Genomic DNA, 11311 nt, shown 5'->3' with positions numbered 1-11311 from the left:
AAAAACATCCTGGAAACGTTTTTGTGTGGCATTTGTGTGTGTTATGGGATATTTTCATATTTATTTATGCTGGTGTACTGATTGCTTATCATAATCAAATGAATCGCAAGGTGTTTCTGAGCTTTGATGTCTTACGTATTGTATTTAATACATGAACGAAAGAAACTCTTAACGCTCCTTTTGCTGTCCAGGCGCCAGCGTCTTCATCAGCATCTCTGTATACTCCTACGCGCCCTGAACGCAGCCTGAGGTACGCTAATCAGTGTTTTCACAGCGAACAGGAAGTTTGACACTTTACCTCACACGCGTTTCTGTGTGGAACTCAGTCAACCAAGAAAAAACGACGAGACGCTGTAATAATGTCCCAAGTTTATAAAATGCAGTTTGTAGCCGTTTTAATGTCCGTGTCGGTGTCTCTGAGTTCCGCCATTTGGACACTAAAGTTACCCACGCCGAGCTGCGCTCAACAGGTGAGACAACAAGGAACTTCAAGGCACTTTCACTTTTGGCCCTATATACTTCAGTCTGATTCCAGTTGTCTGTTAAAATTGTGTTCCATTCTATTGTGACAAATGTATTGTACTACAAGTTGTTCCTTTGACTTATTCATTATGTCTCATTTAATCCACAATTAGGAGCTAACAAAGACCTTAAATACTTTCTTTTTGATTCAGCATTAGAACAAGCGAGTTATCTACACGTGAACTCAATCAAAGTTAAATTAGTATTATATGTCATGAAACTTTTTGGATAATCACCAGAATTAAAACATTATACTGTTTATTATGTCAGTTTTGAAGTGTTTCTCTATCAATTAGGGCCTAATACCTGTGGCCTGGTCCCCTGTTTGTCTTTATGGTGTAGTCGTGTTTAGGTTTAGTTTATTGTATAAAACTAATTTATCCTTTTTCTTTTCCCTGCTGAAGGGTTTGAACTGTACAGTCACCACTAGTAAGTGCACTCTTCCTTCATTCTTCTTATTTATTTCCTTGTTCCTCTTTTGTCTAAGGTTTGGCTATGGTTTTGGATTTTGTAAGGGTTGATTGAACATCATTTCAATCACAGTACAAACATTTACAACTTGCACTACCATCTTATTATCTGGATTACAACATCACAGGTAAATGCAGGTGTAAAACGGTCTGTCGAATTTAACAGTGGCTGGTCTGCAGGATGATTTGTTACCATGGGAATCGGGGGGGGGGACTTTCATGACCATGGAGACTTATGTGGGTAATGACAGTAAATATTCCCCAGTGCTACATCATCACTCTGTTGACAGTCTGGATTATTGTCTTTATCTCAGGGAACCTGGAAATCCCCTTAATCCCCTTCCTTAAACAGTTGCAGGGTAAAAAGAGGTTAAACTCATGTAATTCCTAGCTCAAACTATTCCAGTGCTAAGGAACCTCCACACAAACCAGCAGTGTCCATTCAAAGGGAATCTGTCTTACGTGTCCAGGTAACTGCATGGACACAGGGTGGCTGGTCGCTACGTCCTACACGCCCAGTGAGCCACACTCTCTGCAGGTGGTGGTGGACACCAGACAGGATGAGGCAGGACATCTGCACCCTGTGCTGAGAGCAGGCTGGATCATTAAAGATGATGGTATGATGTCAACTGTCACATGATGCTTATCTGCAGCTGCTTTAAGAGTTTTACTTCAATACCCTTTAGATTGTTTCATAAGGTAAATGTTTGTGTTTCCCCTCAGGAAGTATCCGCTACCTGAAAGCCACTGAACTGAATGTTCTGGTGATAGCCACCAATGAAAATCTGTGCGTTCGATATTCTTTCAGTCACAAACTACTGATGAGAAATCCATTCGGGAAGAAGGTGGGTTGTGAGCATAAATCACTGCTGTTTCAGTGTCATAATGTCCGATGTAAATATAAGAACAAAGTTGTTGTTTTTAAAAGCCTCTATTCTCATTTGATCTTCTAATGTGATGATGTTGTGGTTTCAGTGGTCGTTCTCATCAGACATGGTAGTTGTGAACCCTGGCCAGATATACAGAGTTTCTGCCTTCAACATTCCCAGACCGGAGCCTGAGCACAGCAGCTACGACGTCAGCACAGAAGTCAGAGTTCCTGGTCAGTTCATCTCAAGCTTCACAGCTCACCGACACATTAACGCTTTAAAAACAACCAAATGTCTCAAACCCAGATCTGTATTGTACAGTGTTGTTTTGATTTAGTCAGGCTTTATTTGGATGTTACTATAAAGAAATTTCACTATTGTTTTTGCTTGATTTTTGCAATCAAAATCACTACTTATTTCCTGAATTTAGTGGCAAACTTGACATTTTTTTCCACTAATCACAATTTTTACACTTTTTGTTTATTATATTCCCAAAGATTAAATAGACAAAAAACATCTACATTCTAATCATCATCTAATATCAACATTAGGTAGTTTATTGGTAAAACAATGTTTACAAAAGCCAGATACAATTTACCGTCTATTGTTTGGTATGCATTGAATTTGGTGATGGCCAAAGTTCAAAACTTTGGAGGGACTGTATAAAGCTGCTGTTTTACTTTTCTCAGATTGTCAAGATCCCAGGATGCAGAGGACCTACCTCTGTATACAGAGTGGTAATTCACTGCTAATCATACATGTCCCTCCTTCTAGAAACTATACCCATGGAGTTATACAAACTTTCCCCTGAGTTCTTTACACACAAATTTAGAAACTCTTCCCACAGATTAATACTTTGTACCCACGAATATGTAAACCATTTCCTCAATTCATAAATTGTAACCATTCCATTGTAATGAAGCACATGGCAATAGATCACTTTAATTAAATCAGTTTAATTGAGTTTTGTTATGAACTGGAAAAAGAATAAAGGACAAATCATTTGTTTGAAAGGACAAAAGTTGCAAAGACATGAAGTCGAGTTAATATTTAAATTTAGGACAATACAAATCATTTATCAAAGTACTTGTTTATTTACTGCAGGGAGTTTTTGGCAGCCTGATATCAGCGTGACTCACATCAGAACTTCACTGACTGTCAGCTTCAACACTCACCCACTCTGTGACGAATACATCCTACTGGTGAGCTGCTCTCAGCAACACGCACAGAGTGTGTACAAGGTAAGGTCATAGCATGTTCAGCTGTTTCTACTTCTGAAGATAATGACTTGACCCAGATCTTCTCTGTACCCACTTTTTATACGCCAGCCTAGTTTGCGTCATATGTTTCCAAACAGGAAACGCAGCATCCTGTGTTCTGGTGATCAGAGAAAAAGCTGCTCATTATATTTCCTTACATGCTTGTGGGAGAAACTAAATTCAGACGCATATTTAATGGCCTCATGTGTGGGTGTTGTGCTTAATGTTGAAACCTTATATAACACACATGTAGCCCCTGTGTGTCCTTTTCCTCTCTGAAGGCCCTTGTATTTCAAATTAAAAAAAGAAGAACATTCAACAAAAAAAGACATCTTACAAAGATATGGTGATTCAGGCTCTTTGGTTGAACCTTTGTCTTGTCTATTTCTGAAGTTGCCCCCTGCCTGTGATCAGCATTATGTTTCAAAAAGAAGGAGGGCAGTCCAGAAGGAGAACAAGCCTAGTTCTACACATTTACACATTTTCGTGTAATTATTATGGTTAGGGGTGGGGTTATGTAGGCTCAACTTACAACTATAAGACCTTGTTTGTCCGAAACTGAGAAAGAAGTACAATGTTGGTGTCATGTTGGTGTTGGTGTCATGTGATAGCGAGTGACCAATCCTATTCTTGTTGTCGCACCTTAGGTTCTCCCCATTCTCAAATTATTAGACAACGCTAGTCATTAGTTTACTGACCCTTCATTGGAGTGGCTTGTACCCTGTACTTTTTATTTCTTGTTTGTGCTCTTTGATGAATTTAATAAAGAAATCTTTACCCTCCAGGACATAAATAATACTTCCTTGAATGTAACATTTGATGCTGGAAAATGGCCAAGATCCTGCTGCCAGTTCGTCGTTGAGGTAAAAACATCCCATCATTGTCCTCTTGCTTGGAGTTTGTGTACTGATAGGATGATGATAGTTATGTTTTCACCTTTTTTGTGTCAATGCAGATAAAGCCTCTTTTCCCACAATGTGGCCAGGACTGTGTTCGGCAAAGAAAAACTCTGGATCTATGCCCAGGTATCACATGCTAAATTTCATGTCCGGCTAGCCAAAGGGCCTATACCTGCTCAGAAGTGTAGTGGAGTTCATGGCTCCACTCACATCTTCGAACCAGATCTGGAAACAAGTCTGTGGACAGGTCTGAATTGTATGCAGTCTAAATGGGACCTGGGGTCTCGGGTCTGTGTGTCAGTTGATTGATAGAAAATCACAGTAACGACACAATGTGTGCCGTAATCATAACCCTGAAAATGTGTAAATCTTTGTCTGCTATGATTTCCTCAGCAAAGCCAACAGAGGCGCCTGCTTTCGCATTTATTGCAACGGGAGTGACGATTCTGTGTGCAGCCATGGTGGCAGTTGCTCTGTACATTTTCTGCAAGAGAACACCAGGTTAGTCAAAACGATTACATGTCCAATTTCTGTTCAATTCTTATTTTATAATACACCATTACTCCATCTATACAAAGAAACGTTAATTTTGATGCCATGTTTTTATAGAATCTCTTGATACTATCTTGAATTATTTTCTGTGACATTTTGACTCTCAGATAAAGATTTACCACTTAGAGGAGTTGAGACCCAGAAACAGCCCTTGCCTACACATCCACCTAAAGTGCTGGTCATCTACTCCCAAGACCATCGCCTCTACAGGGACATTGTGCTGAAACTCTGTGCCTTCCTCCGAGCCAAGTGTGGTACCCATGTGCTGATAGACCTGCTGGACTCCACCGGGATCAGCGCGGTGGGTCCGTTGCGTTGGCTGGAGTGGCAGCGGCAGCAACTGAATCATCCTTCTGACAAAATCCTCCTGCTGTGCTCGCGAGGGGTTCAGGCTAAGTGGCGGGCAATGATCGGTCAAGGCCCGGTATTGCTGAGAGAAGATGTTCTGTCCTCTACAGACGACATACTCATTCCTTTCCTCAACCTCTTCCTACCAGACATGCAGCAGGCAGGCATGCTGGGCAAGTACATGGTGGCATACTTTGATGATGTAAGCACCATACAAGACGTGCCGTCGGCTTTCGACATTGCAGTTAAGTACAAGCTGATGAAGCATTTCGAGGAGCTGTACTTCCGCCTTCTGGACATTGAGAAGTACCAACCAGGTCAGATCAACCTCATCGAGGGTATTGGTTGTAATGAATACTTTAAGTGTCCTTCGGGTAAAGACCTGATGAATGCCATTGAAACCTTCAAGGCATATCAGTTGGAGAACCCAAATTGGTTTGAGATGGAGTGTGTGGGCAGTGAGGAGGAGGTCATTGCTGAAGCCGGCCTCCTTAATGAACATCTGCAGGTCCCTCCAGTCCTCGAGTGTGTTCCTCTCATAGTCAGAGATGGGCCTCCTGTCTACACTCGTGAAGTAGAAATCAATGAAAGGGATGACAGTGTACATGTTCTGACACCTGGTCTCAACCCACTCTCTAATCTGACATCAGTGACTGAACTTACCCCAATGGTGAACCCTCTTCACTATCTTCACCAGAACTATCTGTATCCACACCTGGATGAAGGGTTACCAGAACATCTGAATCCTTACAGACGTGGAACAAAAGCTTTCTGCGTGAGTCAACCACCACCACCCACAGGGAGCCATCACCTTCTGGAGGAGGAGAACATGGGTCCAGTTCCAACTGAGGATGAGGAAGAGGATCCCCTACTGCCATTTCACCAATCCTCAATTCAGACAGACCAGACAATCTCAACTCTACAAAACTCTCTGGACTCTAATGATCCTGAGGTACCAGCTTCAGGCATGTGGGGCAAATATTTCTCTCCACTTGAAATTAGCCACCCCCAGCCTGTTGAGATTGAAGAGGGGGAGGTTCTGGAGCCGGGAGTTGTAAAGGGTCATAGTAGTGGCTCTGATCAAGGTTACATGTCAAAGATGTCCTCCCAGCCTGATTACCCTGCTGAAAAGGATCAAAGGGAGGCTTTGGAAGAGCTGTTTCTGCAAACCTACATGAACAGCAACACAGAACCTGAAGGGAACTGATTCTCTCCTAGAAATCACACCCACCAAACTGTTTCAATAGCTAACATCTTCATGGCCGGTTGAACACACAGTCACACTTATGTCAACTTTAAACAAACAGAAATCACTTGTCTTGGTCTGAGTGACACCTGGAACACTTTGCTGCAGGTGAAAAGACGTTTTATTGCGGTCTGGGGCAAATTGATGAAGGAAGTTCACTATGGATTAAATGTATTTCATACTGGAAATATGAAAAATGTAATAATAATAATAGATTTGGTGCACTACAACCAAATCAATTAATAAAGCTTCTCTGTAACAAAAGATCGAATTCTGGCAAATAATGAGCGCCGTTGTTTTTATGAGACCAAACCATGATATTGATGTTTTACATTTTTTGTTAGTTTAGTTTGTTTGTTTGTTTTACACTGTAAATATTTGAAGGTGTTGTGTGTTAATCTGCTTTTAAACTTGTATTCATGTGAATAATGTTTAGCTCAGTTATATATAAACCAGGTCACCATCATTGTTTGTTGTCGGCTGATTTTGGCGTATGTGTTTATGTTACAGGTCTGTAGTCCATAGAATGCACACATCATTTAATTATATCCACAAATTTGAACTGCTTATAATCAATTTGATTGTTTTGCACATGTAGCAGATACTTAATCTACTTAATGCAATGAAGTTCCATCTTTGCTTCTTTCTATGTCTTGTCTATCTTAAAAGGATCGACTGAACATGATTACATAGAACACAACAGAAGCCTCTAAAAGCTCCTATACATGAAGTTATCTTTTTCTTCACCATTACACAACAATCCCTTTGTTCTGCTATTTCCTCAATTTTATTTAAGTTTTCAATCACATAATACTCTGTTGTACATTGATTTGATTACATCAGCACAGTTATACACAACATAATATTACACGTTGAAATTCCTCTGTAAACAAATGTTCTTTTCCTTGTAAACAAGTTTGGGTGAAAGGAAAGAGGGGAGTGTTAACATTGCACACGTGCTCAGGTTGTTGTCGCGGCCGTAGCTGAAGTAAAAGAACAGTTGAATCTCTGTGACTCTGAATTTCTGTGTGTAAGACAGCAGTGAACTCTGGTGGTTTGACTGTGATGATGCACTGTGCTTGAATCAGGTTAAAGGCTCAGTCAACCAACAGAACATGGAGATCAACAGCCCTGCTTGTGATGTATGTGCAAAACAAATATCCAGTTGCATAAGGTTACATATACAAAGGCTATATTACTGGCACAATGAGTTGATGTGAAATAGTGTTCAACCTTACAATACTTTGGCAAGATATGATACAACACATGTAAAAGGGTTTTTGTTATGTTTGTGGACAGAAATGTTGATATAAATGTCATGGTGCAGAATGTACCCTGATGTCAGAACTTCTATTCAAAGATTTTGTTAAACTAGAACTGTTTTTCAAGGCCTAAGTACAAAATGTAGGGATATGTGCTAATTCATGACTTTGGCTTGTGTGACAGATCATGTGTTTGGGTCAGTGTGAGTAGAATCTGTGTAGAATGGACATTAAGTCACCTGTAGTTGAAATATCAGTTATAATAATTCATCTATTCCAAATTTAGAATCTTGTGCAGCTGGCTTGACTGATCCCTTGGAATGCTCCGGTCACGGCTGACCTTTGGCCAGCTCACACCACTTGATGGTGGATGAAAGATGTTTCTGCTGCATTTAAGTTAAATGAATGATTTCCTGTGAGCTGGGTGGTCATGCAAGTCAGCTGTCATTGGAGCATGGAGAAGGAGGAGGGGTTGTACATTAACATTAACATTTCCGTAAAATGGGTCTTGTAAAGCTTGTTGTGTGTGTGTGTGCGTGTGTGCTGGCCTTCAGCAAGTCAACATACATACATAAATATACAGTATTTATATTGAAAGGCAATTCATCAGAAACATCCTGCCACTTTACTGGCCTTTAAAGAACCAGACCACATCTGTTGTGTTTGAACCATTTACTTATTTATGCTGCTTTAGCTTACTGCTGACCATTTCCTAAGCACAGATGTGCCTTTTATGTCTTATGGGTGTCACACACTGAGTACCTTTGTCTGCTGTGTGCTGAAGGAAACATTTTAAGATCTACATATACGTATCTCCATATTGGAAGATGGTCAGTAGTCATTTAAACATCACATGGATTGCAGTGAATAAGCTTAAATGTATAGAAACACTCTTCAGTCAGTCCTCATTGTCTTCAGTCCACCGAGGTCATTGTCCTCTCAGTCATGGCACAAATTGAAGAAAATGCACTCAGTGTGATTAAATTCACCAAATGAACCATTCCACTGAAAAATAATAGGCACTAAGAATCATTTCAGACCCTCATGACCCATATAGACCTCACTCACAAAAATAATCTCAAATACTTTGATTGACAGCCATGTTCATCACAACGTTACATGTCAATCTAATAAATTATGAGACCCTAGGTTGTTAGATGGATGCAGATTGTCTCCCAGTTTCATTCAACAGTGTATTAGACTTTAGTTGCCCCCCAAACATGTTCCTTGTATACAGGTGATCCAATTCTGATGTTTAGGTCACAAATAACAAATCAGATATGTGCTTGAACATGTAAACTGAAAAAAACAAAAGAAGCTGATAGACTAGAGGTAATGAAAGTGTTTCGTTTGAGACTTAACAAAGGCCCCATTTAGATCTCTATCCAGATACGTTATCCAGACAAGAAGAAACATGGTGATGCAAGGCGTAAATGTGCACATTGTGATCTGAATGAAATCTGATCAGCCAGATCACACACAAGCATGATCTGACTCACACTGTGATCAGATTTCAGTCACAATTACAGAATCTTACTGCTGGTACACATTCATTTCATTTAAAAAAAATCACCCTACCTCATCGTCCTGCACTTGTCATTAATAAAGCTATTTTGAATCAAGAAAATGACATAATTTGCACCTGCACCTGGAAAGTAGATGAGTGCAGGTGCCTACCACAATATCAGAACCTATCCAGATTACAACTTTCACAACTTTCAAGCGCAGAGTTGTACAAACTGGGTCTCATCTTACATCATGTAAAGTGAATGATTTTCCTGGAGCGCTCAGACTTGGATGATCCATCCAAAAAACCCTGACAAAGGTAGTAAAGGAATTGCACACTGATAATACCATTAAAACCTTAAACCTGTTTTGGTGTGGCACTGTTGGATCTTTACACACTGCAATAGATCACAGACGTCTACTCTATATCCATTACCCAACAAAGCCAGCAGACAACACCTCGATCCATACAAAACACTAATGTACAGTCAAAGTTCAGGTTTTTGGGGTTTACGATTCCTCAAATTGCACGTCAACGCTGCACACGAAGCAGCTGCTCTGTCCGAGTGATTTCCATTCAAAGTGCAGCGGTTCCAAAGCAGACCGAGAGGCTATTGCACGCGTTAACTTTACATGTAGCACCTGTTGATGGTCTGAAAAGGGGAAGCATTGGACTCTTTCTTTCTTCTTCTTTTTTTTTAAAGAATTACTGGAAATTAAAATTAATCACCAAATAATAAACAATAATAGGCTGTATTTCGTATTTTCAGGTGGGCCATAAATGCATCATGCCTCCCCGGAGCCTCCTCGCGGGGCCTCGAGCTTCTTTATGACTGCGTGACAGCCAAAGTGTTCACGTAGCCGTGCGGACACATGTCGTTTTCGGACACGCAGTGGGAGAACTGAGCCGTGTTGCCGCCGCCGGTTAGCCTCCGGACCCCGCGCACCGTTACGCACTGTTCCACCAGCTCCACAAACTTACACACCAGAAAGAAGATATTTTTAAACATGAACGCCGACACGGGCATTTTGTAAACGTACACCTGGAAACACCGGACCACCAGGAGAGGAGCGTTGACCACCAGGCCCGAGGCGAACCGCGCCCACAGCCACCGACAGCGAAGCTCCGCCGCCGTTAGCTCGTACAGCCAGACCACCGGGACAGCCAGGGCCACGAAGTACACCGAAATGACGGTGTACTTCAGGTACACCACGGGAATCTCATTTCTCAGCAGCATCTCCACCAGCGTGAAGCAGTCCAGCAGATCCAAACAGGTGCTCATGAAGCAGCTGTGGGAGTGGTGCCGCGTCGCCCCGTTTAGATCCTCGATGATGGAGTTGATGAGACAGAAGAGCAGAGGCGCCGAGAGCAGCATGATGATTTTGAATCCCGTCACTCCACACGGGACCTTCAGCGCGATCAGGTCCAGGATGGAAGTCTCCATGATTAGCACCACTTTCGGCGTGCAGGCGATGACATAGATGAGCCAGGCCAGGTAGGCGTAGGTGAACTCCCCAAGGTTGCAGCCGAAGATGGAGCTCTTCTGGTGGAAGCCGCAGGCCCGCTCTCGCTTGCTTCTCGCGTTCTTCATGAAGAAGATGCCCCAGCCGGAGATCACCACCAGATCTGTGGCAATCCATGAGCACCAGTACAGATCCGTGAAGATGATGAGGTAGAAGTCCAGAATTCCGCCCTGGAAGATGAGGATGAGGAAGCAGAGCGCCTTGTACAGCAGGCTCCTCTTAGATTTGTGCGCCAGCAGCGGAGCAGTCTGCATGAATTCACCCGATGTCATGATGCAGGCGGCGGGGGAGACGAGAGGCTGGATGCTGCCGCTCTCCTCCGGGATGATGCTGCCGCTCGTGAGCTGCGTGCCCCGTCTCCTGCTCAGCACTCGCACGGCTTCCGGGGAAGAGGAGACGGGGGAATCCGGGTAGATGGCCGCTGGTGATCGGAGATTGTCCGCTTTAGTAGGATTGTGGTTAGTTGGTTCTTCTGAGATCATTGTATTTCAGCGGTCACCTCCCTTTCTGCCTCCGCTTCATTTCCGAGGATCTTAAAGGTGGAGAGGGGCACGAGCAAACCAAGAAGTGGAGTTCTAATGGAGCGGACTGTGGCTGCTTTAATGCGTCTTTGGTTTGCGTTGCGTAAAGCATCGATGATTATTTTCACGTTTATGAAAAAGTTAAAGAAATAAAATGAATTTATCTTATTAATATCATTAGTCATATTTGCATTATTATTATTATTGTTGTTGTTGCTGCTGCTGTGCCTCATCTCTTTCTCTCTAAACCCAACAGGTCAATACAGATGGCCACCCACCTACAGTAGATCCTGGTTCGGCCTGAGGTTTCTTCCCGTTACGTGTGGAAATGTG

General features: G+C 42.2%; 2 protein-coding genes across 2 annotated transcripts; one reads left to right on the top strand and one right to left on the bottom strand.

The window, feature by feature from the left end:
• Positions 1–248: 248 nt before the first annotated feature.
• il17ra1a (interleukin 17 receptor A1a) lies at positions 249–7174 on the top strand. Its single transcript, XM_076154261.1, has 11 exons — positions 249–470; positions 927–951; positions 1463–1609; positions 1716–1837; positions 1968–2094; positions 2551–2598; positions 2966–3102; positions 3906–3983; positions 4076–4145; positions 4413–4520; positions 4679–7174. The coding sequence occupies exons 1-11, from the start codon at positions 360–362 to the stop codon at positions 6124–6126; spliced, it is 2421 nt and encodes an 806-aa protein (XP_076010376.1). The 5' UTR covers positions 249–359; the 3' UTR covers positions 6127–7174.
• A 2586-nt stretch (positions 7175–9760) lies between these two features.
• On the bottom strand, positions 9761–10939 carry tmem121b (transmembrane protein 121B). Its single transcript, XM_076153999.1, has one exon. The coding sequence runs from the start codon at positions 10937–10939 to the stop codon at positions 9761–9763; it is 1179 nt and encodes a 392-aa protein (XP_076010114.1).
• Positions 10940–11311: the final 372 nt, after the last annotated feature.

The sequence above is a fragment of the Genypterus blacodes genome, unplaced genomic scaffold (genome assembly GCF_046128005.1).
Source record: "Genypterus blacodes isolate CSIRO-AG114 ecotype Tasmania unplaced genomic scaffold, CSIRO-AGI_Gbla_v1 ptg000061l_1, whole genome shotgun sequence".
Classification (NCBI taxonomy): Eukaryota; Metazoa; Chordata; class Actinopteri; order Ophidiiformes; family Ophidiidae; genus Genypterus; species Genypterus blacodes.
This window is presented reverse-complemented; position numbering and strand designations above follow the sequence as displayed.

Coding starts and splice junctions, on each gene's coding strand:
- il17ra1a (XM_076154261.1), top strand. CDS start 360: ATGTCCCAAGTTTATAAAATGCAGTTTGTAGCCGTTTTAATGTCCGTG. Junction 3,103..3,905: donor ACGCACAGAGTGTGTACAAG/GTAAGGTCATAG, acceptor TTTACCCTCCAG/GACATAAATAATACTTCCTT. Junction 4,146..4,412: donor AACTCTGGATCTATGCCCAG/GTATCACATGCT, acceptor TGATTTCCTCAG/CAAAGCCAACAGAGGCGCCT.
- tmem121b (XM_076153999.1), bottom strand. CDS start 10,939: ATGATCTCAGAAGAACCAACTAACCACAATCCTACTAAAGCGGACAAT.